General features: G+C 33.4%; 1 protein-coding gene across 2 annotated transcripts in view; it reads right to left on the minus strand.

Moving 5' to 3' along the window:
• Stxbp5l (syntaxin binding protein 5L) overlaps positions 1–20,279 on the minus strand; it is a 334,167-nt gene extending 313,888 nt beyond the window's left edge. For both annotated transcript variants that reach the window (XM_027936010.2, XM_027936009.2), the window contains exon 1: positions 20,091–20,279. In XM_027936010.2, coding sequence (XP_027791811.1) covers positions 20,091–20,279 — 189 coding nt within the window. The remainder of the gene's footprint in view (positions 1–20,090) is intronic.
• Between the last annotated feature and the right edge of the window lie 277 nt (positions 20,280–20,556).

The raw sequence follows: 20,556 nt of genomic DNA on the forward strand, positions 1-20,556 counted from the left end.
TTCAAGGCATTATAGCATTCAAAATACAGCATGGGTATTTCTGGTTGTGTTTGATCAAGAATCAGATTGGGAGGATTCTAAAAACCATGCAGCTTGATCAGAAAGACATGTAAAACTGGACAAAGGAAGGTGTGATTGCTGAAGAGATTGGCACCATTAAAGAGAAACCAAGTATTCTGCACCAAGACAATAGGAAACATGCCCTGAGGGCATCTCAGCAATCAACCTGATACCACCCATCATAATCTCAAGGATGTAGAAGTGTAAACTCTTTGCTTTAAGAAGAAAGCTCCAGTGCACTGTTTTGTACAGAAACATGTACAGAATTATCTCCCCAAGATTCCTGTCTACAAGAAAGGAATCCAGTTACTAACAGCCATGGTCCTAGTGAGCCCAGCTACTGCTCCTGATGGCACTATCCACATGGTACTAGCTTTATAGGAATAAAGAATCCAAGAATTGTGGGTCATGGAAGCTTCCACCCAGATTTAAAAGGAACATACCAGGAAATGTGGGATAGGGTCAGAATTCCTGTGGGCAGCCCTGATGTGTGAAGTGTGAAGCTGTGAAAGTGAAGCCAATGCTGCAACAGAGACCTCAAGAGGTTAAAGATGCCAAGGACATAGAATATCCGCCAAGAAAACCTGCAGGCAGAGAGTAGAGCAAACATGGAGAAAGGACACATGGAATTGGCAAGGCCACAGGAATGGTAATTCCCAAGCCCTTTGGAGACCACATCCCACCACCATGGGCCCCAGATGCAGGAATTATAGGATTTAACATTTGCCCTGCTGAGTTTTGGTCTTGCTTTGGCTCTATCCCTCCTTTCTAGAATCCCCTTTCTCCCTTATTGGGATGGGAATGTTTACCCTGTGTCTGTCCTTTCATTTTATGTTGCTTTCATACTTTTACTGGGTTCAGAGTTAAGAGTTGCCTTGTGTCTCAGAAGAACAATGCTAGAACTGTTAAAGACTATGGGACCTCTTGGAGATAGACTGAATACACTTTACATTGTGAGATGGACATAAGTTTTGGGGGATAAGAAGAAGAATGTTACAATTTTGACCTGGAATATGTGTCTCCAAAAGGCAAAGTGTTAAAGGCTTGTTAACCAATGCAGCAATATTCAGGGATAGGACTTGGGGAACTTGCTGGATCATGACTTCAGCAGTGGATTAACCCATTGATGGATTCAAGACATGAATGGATTATTTTGAGGCAATGAAAACATAGGAGGTGGGACTGACAGAAGGAGTGGGTCCTTGAAGGCATGCCCTAGATATTGTCCCTGGCCACTGTCTCCCAACTTTGCTTCCTGGCCATGATAAAGTGATCATCTTTGCTCTGCCATGATTTACTGCCTAATCACGGGTCCAGAAACTGAAGAACCAGCCAACTATTAACTGAAACTGTTAACCAAAATAAATCTTTCCTCCTCTAATCTTCGGAGGTATCTTGTGATAGCAACTAAACACTGACTAACATGGAAGTCCCATGAAGTGTAATATTTAACAGATAAAAAATAAAATAACATTTACAAAATATATAAAAAAGTGAAAGGATCAACAAAGGAATAGAAACAATAAAAAAGAACCAGATAGAAATCCTAGAGTTGAAGAATATAAATGATTAAACTAAAAAAAAAAAATCAACATAAACTTCAACAATAGACTTGATCAAGCAGAAAAAAGAAATGAGTGAGTTGACAGAAAAGATATTTGAAATTATATGGTCAGAGGAGCAAAATCACAAAAAAAAAATGAAAAAGAAGAAAGTTTATGGGAATTATGGGACAACATTAGGAGATCAACTATATAATAGAAGTTGTGGCATGTAGAGAAAGCGACAGAAAGCAAAATTAAATATTTATTATTATCTGAAGCTGAAACTTTTGTCTAATTATATAAATTCCAATATTGACTTTAAGGTTTAAATTTTTTGAAAAAGGTTCTAGAGTTCCAATTTCTACTCTGGTATATGGGCGCTTAGATGTTATCAATCCTATACAGTGCATGCGCACACACACACAAAAGAATAAAATGAAAATCAAAAATTTTCTTAGATCCACAGAAAATTGAGGCCACAGGGCAAAAGGCAGTCACCAAAATGGAGAGGGGCAGATACAGAGAATCACAACTTACCTAAGCAAAAGCTCAAGAACATAAATCTCTGTTTGGGAAACAGTAACAGGGTAGGAAAACCAAACTGTACTTGGCCAACTTCTCAAGGTTTGATATAAACATCTTTAAGAGTTAAAAACTCCAGGGTCAAGGAGAGATTCGTGTTTAAGGTGCCCCTACTCTTTTTTCAAATTTTACCAGCAGAAGCCTCACCAGGCTCTTACAGTTGAATATTAGCGCGGGGGTGGGGGGGAATTCCCCTCCTGCCCCCATCAGGGGAAGAAAAATACCAACTCTAGCCTTCCTGTCTCAACTAAGGGGAAAGGGGAAGCCTGAAAAGAACTTTTACAGGTCACAGACAAAGACTACAAATTCACTACAAGAATGAGTCCTGTTGGAAGATGGTAGATTAGAGGAAGGATGTACTTCTTAGCAGTTTCTCAGCACCAAACTACAAAGTAGGAAGACTGCTTCTCAGTGAGGTGAGTAACTAAAGAAAATCACTGGAACTTAATACTGAACTGTAAAAGAATCATAGAGACACGGAATATTATACAACTTGAACATAATATAAGAAATAATACATTAAACACACAAGCTTGGCTGCCAGTGGCAGCAGCAACAGTGGCAAAGGGAGTGCAGGCAACAAAAGACACATGTGGCTGGTAGATATATAAATTAACAAATAAAGAAAATTGACTTGGAGAATCCCCTATAGAGAGGAAGGCTCATTTTAATGAATAGAGTTGGTAGAAGCTCAGTGAAAGCAAACTCCAAAATAGTTCACCCCAGGGGCAAGAAGCCTCTGTGGGTGCAGAAAATACTGCTGGGCATAGAAAGTAGCTGCTGTGCAACACAGGAAACATCTATAAGCACTACACAGCTATGAGTAGAGACAGGTGATCAGAAACTCATAAAGGACATTATCAGCAATTGATAATTCCCAGATGGTATCTGAATTAGAGAAACTGAAATCAGCACAAAGAAAACTACATTAGTTATACATGGTATATATAATTAATCATACGATAGCAGAATGCATTTTGACTCAGTATACACAAATAGAAATAACTTCATTTCTCTGGTTCTACATGATTCAGAGTCACACCATTCATGCAATGATACATGTACATAGGGTTAAGAATGTCTGTCTCATTCCACCATCTTTCCAACCTCCATACCCCCTCCCCTCCCCTCACTCCCCTCTGCCCCATCCAAAACTCCTCCGTTCTTCCCTTGCCTCCCCCCATTATGGATCAGCATCAACATATCAGAGAAAACAACTGGCCTTTGTTTGGGGAAATTGGCTTACTTTGCTTAGCATGATAATCTCCAATGCCATCCATTTACCTGCAAATGCCATAATTTCATCCTTCTTTAAGGGTGAATAATATTTCATTGTGTATATACCACCATTTCTTTATCCATTCATCTATTGAAGGGCATCTAGGTTGGTTTCACAGTTTAACTATTGTGAATTGAGCTGCTATAAACATTGATGTGGCTGTGTCATTGTAATATGCTGATTTTAAGAATGTTTTCAATAACCACTACATTGTATTATATAACTTTTTATGTTCTTCAAGTATGCATGATTTTATGTGCGTGTGGGAGGGTGTTCTCACTGTGTGTATAGGTTCGAAAACTACATGTATGTTCATATGATTATACTTTCATATTAAATGCTAACTTCTGCATTATTAAGCCTTGGTGGGGTTCAGTTACACAAGGCTTCCAGTTGTTTTGATCTTACATTTACTAGATTGTTCATACATTGGTTCTTGTCCCTCTTATCTCCCCTTCTTGACTCTTATCACCCACTAAAGATAAATTTTCCTATTCCCACTTCCTCTCTTTCTTTCTGGATTTATTACTGTCAGTTATTCCTTAACAGCTGATGTGTGCTACCTACCTCTTGCCTTTACTCCAATCCCTTTTCTAAATATTTAAATATTTAAAAAACATATTTCAAACCAGTTTTCTTCTTCCCACCTATTTTCTCTTTATTTAAACTATAATCCCACTAAATAATAGAATCATACAGTTTATGAAATTCATAATCCATTCATGTTGTTGTGATTATTTATACAGTGGACAACATATTAGATACCTGCTGTCAAATGTCTGATACCTTTTTATTGTTGGTACTTATGTTAAATGCTGATCCCACCATTCGTATATAGGTGGCAATTAGTGTTTACAGATGTCAAAGTAAACAACAGGCATTTATCTTAAGTCTGAACATCTGTTGCCAACATTAGTGCTATTCTGGCTGCTTCCTCCATCTAAGAGGGGTTGAAAAGTGATTGGGACACTTCAAGATCACAGAGAAGAGATCTTACTGCTGAGAAATACAATTCATCCAAACAACAGTGAATCTTACCCTACATATGATATAGCCCCATCTGAGTCTTAATATTACTTCAACTCATAGAACTTGGAGAAAAAAAAAACAACAACCACCAGAGGGAAACTTCAGATTCCACATCTTAAAATCTACTCATATATCAAAAACATAAATCCTAAAATAAAAAAGATAACTACATTTAAAAGAACATGCATATAAAAAGAGGAAGGGGAATCCATCTCAATTGTGTGATTCCAAGACTTCTGAAAACATCAGGAAACAAGCAAACATATATCCCACCAAAATACACACTCCCCAATAAAGGATCCCAGATATATGGAAGTAGAGAAAATTCCAGAGAAAGATTATAAAAAACTGAATACTAAAATGTTCAGTGAATGAAAAGGAGATCTAAGGAATGAATTCAGAGACCAAATACAAGAGATGAAAGACCATATCACTAAATAAGTAGCAATAATGAAAATAAATCAGAAATCCTGGAAATGAAAATTAAAATGAATCCAATTAAAAATTCACTTGAAAGCATCACCAACAGATAGGTTGGATAGAAAATACAACTTCAGCCTTTGAATACAGGGTATACAAACTTAAGTACAGAGGTATGCAATAAAGGGGACACAATGATCAGAATATACAAGAACTCTGAGACAACATTAAGATACCAAATCTGAGAGTCATTGGGGTAGAAAAGAACACAGAGATATAGGCTGAAGGCATTAAGAATATTTTGAGATAGTTATAGAAAACTTCCCCCATATCATAAATGAGAGGGATATCCACATAGGACCCCAAGCAGGCAAGATAAGAAGAGAAGTTCTCAGAGACACATCACAATCAAAATGCCTAACATTGATAATGAGGAAAGAATATTAAAAGCTGCAAGAGAGAAACATCAGGTCACATTTTAAGGTAAAACAATAAGGCTTACATCTGACTTCTCAATTCAGACACTAAATTCAAGGAGATATTCCAAGTACTAAAAGAAAACAACTGCCAATCAAGATTGCTATACCCAGCAAATAATAAAGTTCAGTGGGGAAATAAAAATTTTCCATGACAAGGATAAACTAAAAGAATATAGGGCCACCAGGCCAGGACTATATAAGATACTCAAACTGCAGAGAGAATACAAAAACAAATCCCAATGCTCCCAAATAGGTGAAGATCAATGGAAAACTATTCATCTAAATGAGAAGACAGAATTAAATATAACAAAAAAAAATCAAAATGGTAGGAAATCACACATATTCACAATTACACTGAATGTAATTGCTCTAAACTCCCCCAATTAAAAGTCACAGATTAGCATAATGGATTAAAAAAAAAAAACAAGATCCAACTATATACTGTTTGTAAGAGACTAGTAAGCAAAGACACTAACCCAATGAAGGTAAAAGGAAAAATGATTCCAAACAAATGGAGTCTGTAAACAAGCTGAAGTAGCTACTCTTGCATCTGGCAAAGCAGATTTCAAGCAAAAATTAAACAGAAGAGACAAAGAAGGCCACCATATCCTAGTAAAGTGAACAACCCAACAAGAAGATATATAAATGACAGTAAATATATGCCATGCCCCAAATGTCAGCACACCTCATTAAAAAAAAAAAAAACCCTGACATTAAATCCTAGCTAGACCCCAATACAATAATATTGGGCTATTTCAACACATTCTTATTACCAACAGATAGGTCATCAAAGTATGAAATCAATAAAGATATATCCAACCTAAATAATGTAAATGGTCCTAATAAATACCTACAGAATATTTCACTCTAAGAGAGTGAAAAACATCATCTTCTCAGCAGCTCATGGAATCTTTTCCCAAACAGACCCATATTCTAGGTCACAATGTAATTATTAGCAAATAAAAAAAAAAATCAATATAATCCCATGTATCCTATTTAATCATAATGGAGTGAAACTAGCAATCAATAGGAAAAAAGTTACAAACTACATAATCGTATGGATATTGACTATCCTTTTAAATGAAGAATGGATCAAAGATGAAAGAAGAAATCAAGAAATTCTTAGAAACAAATGGGAACAGAGACACAATATATCAAAATTTCTGGGATGGTATAAAAGCAATTCTAAGAAATTTATAGCATTGAGTATCTACATTTTAAAAAAAACTGAGAAAACAAAATAAATAAGCTTATGCTCCACCACAAGTCCTTATAAAAGGAAGAACAAACTAACACAAGGCTCAGTAGAAGACTGGAAATAACAAATATCAGAGCCAAAATTAATGAAATTGAGAATTAAAAAAACACTACAAATGATCAATGCAACAAAGAGTTGGTTATTTGAAAATATAAATAATATTGACAAACCCTTACCCAAACCAAAAGAAAGAAAAGAACCAAATCAACAAAATTATAGATAAAAAAGTAAATATCATCACAGATCATTTGGAAATCCAGAGGATCACTGGAATTCCATTTTGAAAATTTATACTCCAATAAACTGGAAAATCTAGAAGACACTGAGAAATTTCCAATACATATTACCTGCCCAAATTGAACAAGGTAGATATAGAAAACCTTAATAGCATGTAAGGAACCTGGATATCAAGTAACGAAATTGAAATAGCAATCAAAGCCTAACCAAAACAAAAAACAAAAAAAACCAGACAAACCAAAAAAAAAAAGCCCAGAAGCATTTGTATTCTCATCTGAGATCTACCAGACCTTTGAGAAAGACTGCTATTCTTTTTTAAGCAATTTCCATGAAATTGAAAGGGAGGTAATACCCCCAAATACATTCTGTGAAGATAGTATAATACTGATACCAAAATCAAGAAAAGAGAATTACAGACCAATATCCCTGAAGAACATCCTGATTCCTTAATAAAATATTAGAAAACTGCATTAAAAAATACCTTAAGAAGACAAAAAACATGATCAACTGTGCTTCAACCCAGGGATCCAAGAATGATTTAACATATGCAAATTGACAAACATAACTCACCACTTAAACAGAATTAAGAAAAAGAATCATATGATTGTCTCAATAGATGCAGAAAAGACCTTTGATAAAATACAGCACCTATTCATGTTAAAATATGCTGGAGAAACTAGGGATAGAAGGAACTTTCCCAACATTATAAAGGCTATAAATGATAAACCCAAAGCCAACATTATATTGAACAGAGAGAACCGAAATCATTTCCTCTAATACCAAGAAAAGGACTCTCCACTCTCATCACTTCTACTAATATAGTTCTCAAAACTCTAGCCCAAGCAATCAAGCAAGAGAAGAAAATTAAAGGGATACAAATTGGAAAAGAAAAGCCCAAACTATCTCTGTTGATGACATGATCCTATATTTAGAAGACCCAAAAAAACTCCACCAAAATAATTCTAGAGCTTATAAACAAATATAGCAAAGTATCAGGATACAAGATCAACGTTCATAAATCAACAGCTTTCCTAAATTCCAACAGTGATTCAGCTGAGAAAGAAATCAGGAAAACCATAGTTTCTACCATAACCTCAAACATATGCACACAAACACCTGGAGGTGTAAGATCTCTACAATGAAAACTAAAGAACACTGAAGAAAGAAATTGAAGAATACCTTAGAAGATGAAAAGATGTCCCATGTACTTGGATAGGCAGAATTAATATTGTCAAAATAACCATACTACCAAAAGCACTGTACAAATTCAATGCAATCCCCATCAAAATATCAAGATATTCTTCAAAGAACAAGAAAAAGGAAACAGTTTCTTAAATTCATTTGGAAGAATAAGAGACCCATAATAGCCAAAGCAATACTGAGCAAGAAGAGTGATTCAAGAAACAACACAATACCAGATCTCAAACTGTATTACAGAGCTAAATAGTTCAAAAAAAAAAGAAAAAAATAGCATTGTTCTGGAATCAAAATAGACATGGAAGGCCAATCGAATAGAACAGATGACACAGAGACAAAGTCAAATACTTACAGCCATCTGATATTTGACAAAGGTACCAAAAATATATGTTGGAGAAAAGACAATCTTTTAAACAAATGGTGCAGGGAAAACTGCACCATGTAGAAGAATAAAATTAGATCCCTACCTCTCACCCTGCATAAAAGTTAACTCAAAATGGATCAAAGACTTAGGAATTAGACCAGAAACCTAGCAACTACAAGAAGAAAACATAGGGTCAACACTCCCATCATATAGGGCAGGCACAACTTCCTCAACAAGATCCTTATTCTCAAGAAATAAAACCATGGATCAATAAATGGAATGCCAACAAATTAAAAACCTTCATCACATCAAAGAAAATTAAGAACATACAGAGAATGCCTCAAAACGGGAGAAAATCTTTACCAGCTCCTCTGACGAGGGATTAATATGCAGAACACGTAAAGAACTAAAACAAGTTAACACCAAAAATAAATAAACCAATAAATAAATGGGCAAAAGAACTAAACAGACATTTCTCAAAAGAAGAAACCCAAATGGTCAACAAATATATGAAAAAAGTGTTCAATATCTCTAGCAATCAGGGAAATGCAAATTAAAACTACACTGAGATTTCATTTCCCTCCACTCAGAATAGCAATTATCAAGAACACAAATAATAATAAATACTGGTGAGGATGCAAGGGAAAAGGTACAGTAATGCATTGTCATTGAAACTGAAAATTAGTATAACCACTCTGGAAAGCAGGATGAACTTTACTCAAAAAACTAGTACTAGAACCACCAATATGAACCAGCTATCCACTCCTTGGCATTTTTCCAAAAGACCTAAAACCATCATACTATAGAAACAGAGCCAGTTTCATATTTATAGCAGCACAATTCCTAGTAGCCAAATTTTGGAATCAGTCCAGAAACCCATCAATAGACAAATGAATCAAGAAAATCTGGTATATATACACAACGGAGTTTTACTCAGTCATAAAAACAATGAAATAATGATATTTTCTGGTAAATATATGGAAATGGAGAATATCATGCTAAGTGAAATAAGCCAGACTCAGAAAATCAAGGGTCAATTGTTTTTTCTCATTTCTAGAAGATAGAGCAAAATAAGGGAAAGAAGGTGATAGTGGGGGAGATATCAGATATCATATATACGAATGATCAGTAGAGTAGAAGGTAAAGAACAAGAGGGAGGAAGAAGGATGGGAAAGGCAAGGAAACATGGAATAAATTGAAGAAAATTAGGTCATGTGTAAATATAAATGTACCTAAGGGGATTTCACCATTATGTATATGCAGAAAGTGCCAATAAAAAAATAAATAAAAGAGTGAAAGGGAGATCAATAGAGCAGAGAAAGAATAGGGGGAGGGAGAAGGGGAATAAAATGGGAGGGGAAAATGGGGATTGAAATAAAATTCCTTGCATGTATGATTTTGTCAACATAAACCCAACTACTATGTGTAACTATAATGCTTTAATAAAAAATAATAATAGTAAATGATCATAAAGAATGAGTTTGAGGGGTTGGGGTGGTGGCTCAGTGGTAGAGTGCTTGCCTAGCATGTGTGAGGCACTGGGTTCGATTCTCAGCACCACACATAAATAAAGTTCTATCAACAACTAGAAAAATAAAAAAATTTTAAAAATGAGTCTGAATCATAGGAAATAGAATGTTTCCTCTCCCTCATATCTTCCTACCACACCAATATGGCTTCTGTATAATAACAGAAAAGAAGTTGGAAAAAAACTGCATATCTCAGATTTTATAGTATCTAGGGAATTCTAAAGACAAAAAAGGAATGTAAAAACAAAGACACAGAAGGAAAGTTTTGTTTCTAACACCTGCAGCTACAGAAAACAACAAATGCAGCCTAATCCCTAGTCAGATAAACAATCTCTCACTTAAAGGCCTGTTTATCCCATTTCCTTTTACCTAATAATTTCTGCTTTTCAACAACAGCAGCAATATATTTATAAGACTTACTAAAAGAAAAAAAACACAGAGATTGAAGAAACAGCAAAATTAGATTCCATCTCAGCTTTAATAGAGATTTTAGAATTTTCTGTCTGAGAATTTAAAGCAATTATGATTAAGGTGCTAATAAAGGCTCTAATGGAAAAGTGGATATTATACAAAAACAGAAAATTTAAGCAGAGGGAATGGAAATGCTATAAATCAAAAGCCTTGTAACAGAAATTAAGGATGCCTTTATTGGATCATATGTAGGTTGGACACAACTAGGAAAAGAATGAAGAGACCTGAAGAAATTTCTATAGGAACTTACAAAATGAAAATGCAAAAAGGAAAAAGAATGAGCAAGGAGAGAATATATAAAAACTGTGGGATAATTACAAAAGGTTTGATATACACATAAAACTGGGAATATCAGAAAGATGAAAGCAATAAAGAGAAGCAATATCTAAAGCAATAATGAATAATTTCCTAAAATTAATGACAGACTCCAAACCACAGTTCTATACTGCTTAGAGATCAGTAAACAGAATAAATACCAAAAAAATGCCTATAATATCATATCTAAACTGCAGAAAAATCAAAGAAAACATGTTAAAAGAAGTCAGAGAAACAAAAATTTGACCTATAGAGAACAAGGAAAAGAATTTCATCAGACTTCTCTACAGAAATCATGCAAGCAATAAGTGGATTAAAATATTTAAAGTGTTAGTTGGGTGTGGTTGTGCACACCTGTAATCCTAGTGGTTTGGGAGGATGAGGCAGGAGGATCACAAATTCAAAGCCAGGCTCAGCAAGGCCCTAAGCAACTTAGTGAGACCCTTGTCTCAAATAAAAAATAAAAAGGACTGGGGATGTTGCTCAGTGGTTAAGTGCCCCTGGGTTCAATCCCTGGTACCAAAAAAAAAAAAAAAAGTTAAAATGTTGGGGGGAAAAAACACACCCTACAATTCTATACACCAGAAAATCATTCTTCAAATGTGAAGGACAAACAAAGACTTTCTCAAACAAAAATCCAGAGACTTTCCCACAAATACACCAACACATTTTTTTCTAAAAAAACAGAAACTATAGAAAAAAGTCCTTAATTCTATGTTGTTTGTTAAAAAAAAAAATTAATACAAAGACCCAGGTCAGTTAAAATTAAAGGGATGAAGAAAAACACCATGCTAACAATAGTAAAAAGAAAGCAAGAGTAGCTACATTTCAGACAAAGCCAAATTCAGAAAAAGGAAAACCAAGGATGAAGATGGGCATTACATAATGGAAAAAGGGGTCAATTCCCCAAGAAGACTTAACAATTCCTGATCTGTATGTGTCTAAAAATAGAGCATCAGAGTAGATGAGGCAAAAAAATCAAAGAGAAAGAGATGAATGAATCCTCTATTTGAGCTGGACTTCAACATCCTTCTCTCAGTAATTGACAGAGCCAACAGGTCAATTATTAAAGACATAGTTGAGGGCTGGGGTTGTGGCTTACGTAGCATGTGTGAGGCACTCGGTTTGATCTTCAGTACCACATAAAAAAATAAATAAAATGGAATTATTTTTTAAAAAAGACATAGTTGAGCTAAACACCAATTGATTGGATACACACTTTTCTCAAGTTCAAACAGAATATTTACAAAGATAAACTACATTCAAGACCATAAAACATCCCTTAACAAATTTAGAAAAATAGAAATCATACAAAACATGTTCCCAGACCACAATGCAATTAAAACTAAAAAATCAATAAAAGAAAAATAGCTGGAAAACCTCTAAATACTTAGAGATTAAACACCACATTTCTAAATAATATGTAGGTCAAAGAAGTAAGGATCCTTAAAAGGAATATTAAAATGTTTCAAGACAATTTAGCACCAGAAATTATTGAGCCTGGAAATAAGCAGAATATGAGTTGGTACAATTGGGACAGCAAAGAAAGACTAAACAAAGAAAGATGAGGAAAAAACTATAGAAATGAATAAATCATTTAACAAAATGAAGAACAACCACTCATTAGAACTAACCTCGACAGAGAGGATAAGGGCAAAAAATGCTCAAAATTTCTTGTAGTTGTGCCATTATAAAAAGAAAAAGACTGATTTCATTCAAAATGAAACTGAAAATTTCATCAAACTATAACTATTCCTTTAAAAGTAATCCATTATTACTACATTAAGGAAATTAGGAAAACCTTGGTCAAAAGACTTGACATTGAATTCATTTTGCGGCTTGGTGCCCCAAAGCTCTTTAAATCCTGTTTCTTCAAGATCAGCTTAAGTATTTGGATTCTTGTCCAGTATCACAGTTTTTCCTGCATTGCCACTTCTCTATAGTTTTCCAAGATCTGGGGGGTTTTATCTTGAATATTAATCTCAGCCTATATATGATCACACTAAAACAAGTAAATACAATATTTGGATTAATTGCCTACTATGACTCTACTATTTTCTTGCCTGAATCTCCATCATACCAAGTCAAGTTTATGAGTATGAGTCATTCAATAGCCTGGCTATCCTACTACCAACTACATACAACACTGTCTTTAAAATATGTATTTGCAAAGGACATTATTTAACCTGGAATAATTTTCTTGTATCAAGTAATTTGTTTGCCAATATATGAGAATAAAAAATAAATGGTTAGAAAAAGACTACTCCAACAGTGTAAAATGTTTGCAGTGATATATAGACCCTTTTTTCAAGCTAATATAAGTAACTCTTTTTTTAGCTATTCTAACTTCAGCCCCATGCCATGCCTATTGCCTCTTAAATTAAAAAAAAAAAACGTTTTCTAACTTTTTAAAAAAAATTTAACTGATACATAAAAACAAAAATTATACTAATTAACAGGGTGCCTTTTAATAATGGATACTTGAATATCTAGCATAATGTTTAATCAGGTTAAACATATCCCCTTGAACATATATCATTTTTCATTTTCTAATTTTTATTGGTTCTTTTTAGTTATACATGACAGTAGAATCCATTTTGACATAATTATAAAGCTTAGAATATGTCTTGGTCTAATTAAGTCCGGAAACTTCTCCTTCCCTTTAGCGGGGACTGAATTCAGGGACACTGGGCCACTGAGCCACATCCCCAGCCCAATTTTGTATTTTATTTAGAGACTCACTGAGTTGCTTAGTGCCTCACCATTGCTGAGGCTGGTTTTGAATTTGCGATACTCCTGCCTCAGCCTCCCAAGCCACTGAGATTACAGGCGTGTATTGTATGAAGTTCAAGAACAAGCAAGAGTAAACCATGGTGCTAGGAGTCAGAACTTAGTGGCCTCCATAAAGGGGTAGAGGTGAGAAACTGAATAAAAAGGGACAGGAAGAAAATTTAAGTAAACTTAAGAATTCTATATCTTGTTTTGACTGATAATTATACAGATGTAAATGACTTTCAAAATTTGTTGATCCGAGTACTTGATATCTTAAATGCGATTGTGTATAAATTATACCTGACATATTTTCCTTTCCTTTCTTATTTTTTCTTTAGCTACCAACTTTCAGAAGCTCAACTTAGAACCTTGTTTTCTAGATATGTATCTTTTGTTCCGGGCTTTTTAAATCTACAGCTTTCTTAGAATGATATAAACAGGCATTGAAAAAAATGTCAAAATTAAATAATAATAAATATATGTATAATCCTGCTTTTTATGAAGACAAAGTATGTTATCAGGGGAAAAAAAGTATGATCTGGGGACTGAGGTTGTGGCTCAGCAGTAGAGCACTTGCCTTGCACCTGTGAGACACTTGGTTTAATCCTCACAGCACCACATAAAATAAGCAAAATAAAGGTATTGTGTCCATCTGAAACTAAAAAAAAAATTAATTTATAAAAATAAGTAATCTGAAGATAAATCTTTGATGCTTATATTGAGCTGAACAATAAAACTAAAAATTTTTCAGCCCTTTTAAGAAGAAACAAATAAAATAGAAACTGTGACTGAGTTATTCTGGTATGTTAATAGTCCCAATAAAAGTATTAGACTTGTTATAGAAGTGAATAGAAGAATGTTTGGCTAAATTAATGCATCAAAGCACAAAAAGAAAAATAGCAAAAAAATTATAAAATGTTTCAAAAATAGCATAAGTACAAGAAAAAGGGGAAGAAAGGCAGCAAAGAAAATGATTTTTAATAAGACTTTCATAAAAGTTATAAAGAATGAATTAAAGTATGCAAATTATCATATAAATCATAAAAAATGGTTCATAGAGTATGTACTTGCTTTGAAAATTCATTTCTAAAAAAATAATGGCTCAATTAGGAAGTGACCTGTGTAGAATTATATGTAAATAAGCCTTTAATAAGTGTTTACATAATAAGTGACATCACCAAATTACACTGTGTAGCTATTGCAAAGTACAATAATATATTGACTATTACCTCAAAGATAAAGGAATTTTGGTTAAAATGGAACTGGAATAAACAAAGAAAAATTCAATGATGTGCTACCAAAGGATAGCAACACATCAGAATAAGGAACTTTCTGAATTATATAAGAAACCAATAAACATAGTATACACATTATTTATAATAAATAAATAAATGCCCCTCATTTGTATTCTGATCATCCTCTTAACCACATTCCAATTCAGTTACTCAAGAATGTTTAGCCTATTCGCCTAAGTCTTAAATAGGTTATAACTTAGGAGAAATCCAAGTTAGAAATAACAGACTTTAACCAGTTTACTTTCAGCTTGTTGCTCTACAACCTTATTCTAAGCACTACAAAGTCCCTCCAAAAACTTAATTCATATTTAAAAATTAATATCCAGTGGCATCTGCAAAATCCACCCCACTGTTAATTCACTTTGGCAAATACTTTGTCTTTTGGCTTCTCTTTTCTAACATTCTTACTAAAGCCCACCTTATGGGGCATCACAAAATAGAATGGCTTAGATTGACTTGAAAATATTTTTTTCAACCCCTTAGACAATTTTACCATCTGTACAAAACAGCTTTCAAAAGTTGTATTTGTCCTCTTATAGTGCACCCACTTGTTCACGTAGAGCCTTCCAGTTCAGAAGGGAATCAGTTTTAATTAACATATCCAAAAGCACAGGTTAACTGATTTTATCAAAAACCCTATGCATTTATAACTTTAAGTCAAGTGAAAATACAGTGTGGACCTTGTTTGAATCTCAATCAAGAGATGTAGGAGTTTGGATCAGGGTAGCAGTGCAAGCAATAAAGACACATGATCAGCTTTGGTATATATTTTGAAGAAATAGAACAGGATCATCTATATTCTCAAGTCTCTCTGCTTCCTTAGGAATTTATCATATTTTGTCTTTTTCAGAAAATGAGAAAGGTGAATGAAAAATACTAGATTCAAGAACTGAAGAACAGAATATTAAACTTACCTATGATTCTTACCAAACTTGCAGACCTAAGGATATCATTTCAATTTTCTGGCCTCAGATGTTTTATCAGTAAAATTACAATATTTACACTTTCTTTGCCTTGCCTTTCTCACATGACCATTATGAAGTTCCAATATCTTAAAGATAAAGCTCTCAAAACTAATTTTAACTTACTAGATTAATTAAAACTAATTTTAACACACTAGATTAACAAAAACTCTGCAATTTCACTGTACCACACACACTTAATGGTTCACTAAATGCTTAAAACTAGTAAACTACTCTTCAATACCCACATTTTACTGCTACCAGATTAATAAGGTGTGGTCCAGGTTAGCCACCTGGATGAAAATAATTTATAACACACACATACATGTATATATATACTTACGTATATGTATACACACACATAGACATAACATTGAGTTTGTTTCAAAAGCCTAAGTCCTTACACTTTAATAAAACAGCAAGTTATACATACAAACTTGTAATGATTTATAGGAGATCCACACAGAACTCCAGAGTAACTATAGTCACTCATTGCACTGAGGCCTGAGTAAATTAGGGAGAAGACACAGAGGCTATGGTAGCCTAGGCAAGAGATGGCCACTCAATAAAATAAATCTTGGTCATTAATCAAGTGATTTGTAAATTAATATATATGTTTTCAATTAAAATGGTTAAGACACATCATTAGTAACAGTTTTCTGCTTTAATCTCTTTCAATTAATTAACCACGTATACACTGCTTCATTCATTTAAAAAGCATATCAATGCCTACTGTAACAGTTCTCAATATTAACTATACATAAAAATCTCCTGTAGGGCCCTTTTTAAAAATGCAACTGTCTAGGCCCTATCCCTAGAGATTTTGATTCTCCAAGACTGGAGTGAGGCCAGAGTCTCTTTTAGACAACAGAGTTGATAAACACTGGCCTGCTAATTGATGTACACTCTAACAATAAGGAAGTAAAAAACTAAAATAAAACATATTTTCACTTCAAAGAGTTCATAGTATAATAGCAGTGATAGGTTTTTTAAAAATCACAAGGTGCTAAATTTACACTATAGATAAATGTCAGGTGCCATACGAAAACAAAAGAGAAAAAATAAATAAAATAACCTGGGTAGGTAGATGAGGAGGCAGTGGCCAGAGCCAGTTTCACAGTGGTAGTGACTGACACGATAAAGGTTAAATTGGGAGTTCTTCAATTACATTAAAGGTGGAAGAAAGCATTCTAGTCAGAGGCTACAGAACAAGAAAAAGCATAAGATATGTAACAATATAATGCTTTCAGGGAGCATAAAATGCCTTAGGAACCAGAGAAATGAGGATGGAAAGGTAAAAAGGAACTCCTTCTGAAGGGAACTATATGGAAGTTAAGCAGTTTGAAATGAATTGTATAAAGCAGTGGATTAAAATTGTACTTCAAAGAATTCAAGTTCATATCTTTCACAAATAACAGGGGCATTGAAATACATGCTGAATTTAAAACAAGATGTAGTAAATTGATGTGCTCATCTTTTTTTTTCCTATGTTCTTCTTATAGTTATTTCATTGGCTGCAAAGGGTACAGCTTTACACTTTTTTTTTTAAAGCTAACAATGCCCTCATATCTGTCTGTGGATATTATACAACAAAAACCAAATATTTTTAAAATTTATCTTCACAGATATATAACTTATTATAATTTATAAGATAAATATATGCCAAAAAGTACATTCTTTTACTTTTCCTAATAAGTGTTATTTACCGGGGTTTCACATAAAGCTTTTTTTTTTTTTTTGGTAGAGAACCCCTGCTCTAGGGAAATCAACATAGAATTTTTAACAGGAAAATGACAAAATTAACATTGTATTTCAGAAATAACATTATTACAACAAACTGACGTGTAATGAGGTAAAACAAAAAGTGAGGAAATGAGTTAAGAAGTGGTTTCAAGAGGCCACGCAAGAAAATATGATGGAATGAACAAGTACTGGTAATGGACAAAAGAGAATAAATTTCAGAAACACTAGGAAATAGAATGACTTGATGACTCATCAGATAGTAGGGGGGGGGCGATTTTCTAGATGCACATTTTAATTATGGCCATGTTGAAAAGGTAGAAAAGGAGTTGGCCAGAAGGTGCCAACTCCTCAGAACTCAGAATAAAATGTTCATTGGCACATTTAATCAGTGAGTTGAAATGAAGTCCCCATTTTAGTAATAGCTCTAATTATGGAATTTTCTCAATCCATTTTTATATATTTTATTATAGACTAGGTACCCTATAATACAATCATAACCACTTTTTAAAATTAACTATATTCCTATTCAAAAATGCCATAGTATTTTCCCCATTTAGTAAGACTTCAGTACTATTGGTACATAGTTTATATAGATATCTATCCTTATAATTTATTTGGAAATCATTACCTATTATTGTAATATATGTTATTATAAGTTATATTTGTTCCACTATTAAAAAAGGCAATTTTTAAAATTTTAACAATACAATGTACATTTTATCACCCTTTCCAATCTATGCAAATACCTTCACCTTATTGTCTTCTCTCATTTTCCAATAACCTCTTACAGATAAGAAGAGGTGAAATATTTATTCCCATAATACAGATGCAGGAATGAAATTTCAAGGGAGATAAATGCCTTGCCCAAGATAATCTAGCTGGCAAACAATAGAACTTTTACTTAAAATACAAATTTTCTGAATCCTAAGCCAGTGTTCTTCCTACCATGCCATATAGTTTTGAAGTAGTACATACTTAACTGCTGCCACTTCCATGACCATCTCTTGTCTGAACAGGTAGATGACTACGTATTCCATTTTATTTTCTTACATTCACATATTTTTCTGAAATATTTGATCTGAATATTTTCTCTACCAGCTTTATATCCTCAAATGCCCATGCCAGTCTGCTTTTTTATACTAATATATCCCTAGCAAAATTCTCCAGAATCACTATTATATCCATGAATTGAGGGAATTTGAAAAAAATTTTCAGAATCTGGGAATAGAAATAGCAATATGTCCAAGTTTAGCGCATCAAAGCCTAGTCCCCCTACCTAGTTAGTTTAAATTTGGCCTCTGGGACTCTCTTGCACATTTGCCTCATCACCCCTATTAAGCCATTCTTCAATCTGACAAACTATCTGTTATTTCATATTGAGAAAAAAATCAATATTGTAAAAAAATTTCACAGTGAGTTAAAATTAAATCTGTTTGTTTAATCTAATTCTGAATAAAATTGGCTTTTAAATTATTAATAACTCCAGATTTAATGCTTTTATGACAACCTACTAGGAATACAGGCTGAAGCAATTATTGATACTTATTTCATGTATACATTATTTTTTACTACAAAAATTATTGAATAATTCCAAAAAGAATTTCCTTAAATTATCAATATTTGGTTCTTAATTTCTGTGATTTCTAATTTTACTATTTTTTCTTATGTATTCAAGCACATTTATAAAACTATATTCATTTGTATGAGACAAATGACTTAAAGCTTTTTCTTGAATAAACCATGTCAAAAGTACATTTCAAAGTAACCCAAAAAAGTGCAATAAAGATTATAAATCACTTTAGATCAAAAATGATATTATAATATCTCAACATATTAACATAATGCTTGTTTTATAAATTCTCATCTCATCCTATTGGAAACTATATATTTTTTGCTTATTCATTAGAAATTCAACATCAGAGTATAATTACCTAAAATATTTTCTCACTAAACTGCACATTAACTATTTTTGAGTTCTTACAAGTATTATAAGTTTTCACAAGTAGTAAGACCATGAATTTGTTTATATATACATTTATGAAGAGTCTAAAAATCTGGGGATATTTTTATGTTCATAATTTTAAGGCAATGCCACTGGATCCTTTAAAAAATAGATATATTTATGTAGCCATTATCTACTTCATTCTAGCAACACGTTAATACTTTATTCGTTTTATACTGAACAGTAAAACAGAATAACAATTAGTTTCTCTGAATGCTAGTTCAGGAAAACAAGTGATTATCTTCTTCAGTTTACTACTCATACATAAATATTATATTTTGTCCACTATTGGGTGGACAAAACATCTTGCAAATTCTACTTTTTGTGTGTACTTATTTCTTTTGCTAAACTGTCATTGCTTTTTAAGTTGATGCCAAAGTTGAAATGTCTTTGTTAACTCAAACTGACCTACCCACAGGGTTCTCTGCACCAGACTCTGATGCTGGCATCTCAACAATTTCCAGTACCTAATGTATGTGGGTTTATGTATGTTCCCCTTGTTCCTTTGCAACAACAAAGAATTGATAGGCATTAAACCAACTCAAAACTTACCTTGCAAATTTGGAAATACTCTGAAGTCAGGGTCTCCTGAATCTCCTCTCTAAGAATCCCTGCAGTTGCTCCTGGATGCAGGGAACCACTTCCAGCCCCACCACCACTGTTACTGCCACTGCTGCTACCACTGCCAGGGGAGGAAGCAGTTAAGCCATCCAAAACTTTTCGGAAATTAAACTTCTTCATTTTAAACACTGTTGAGAAATTCAAAGGAAAGAAGAAAGGGGCCACTTAACACATGGAATCAGATCAGGAAAAGCTTTTATCTTTTCATTAGCCAAGCCAATCTCCATTTTATGAGCATTGGCTATAACTGGGGAAGAAAAAGAAAAAGAGGCTTCATTTTGTCAAATTTGAATTCTTAAAAAAAAAAAACAAAACACGTATCTTTATAAAATAAATAAATAAAACACAACTCCAAGAGCAACAGTATTCTCTCCTCATATATAAGATTTTCAAGGGC

Source organism: Marmota flaviventris, chromosome 8 (assembly GCF_047511675.1).
Source record: "Marmota flaviventris isolate mMarFla1 chromosome 8, mMarFla1.hap1, whole genome shotgun sequence".
NCBI classification, from domain to species: domain Eukaryota; kingdom Metazoa; phylum Chordata; class Mammalia; order Rodentia; family Sciuridae; genus Marmota; species Marmota flaviventris.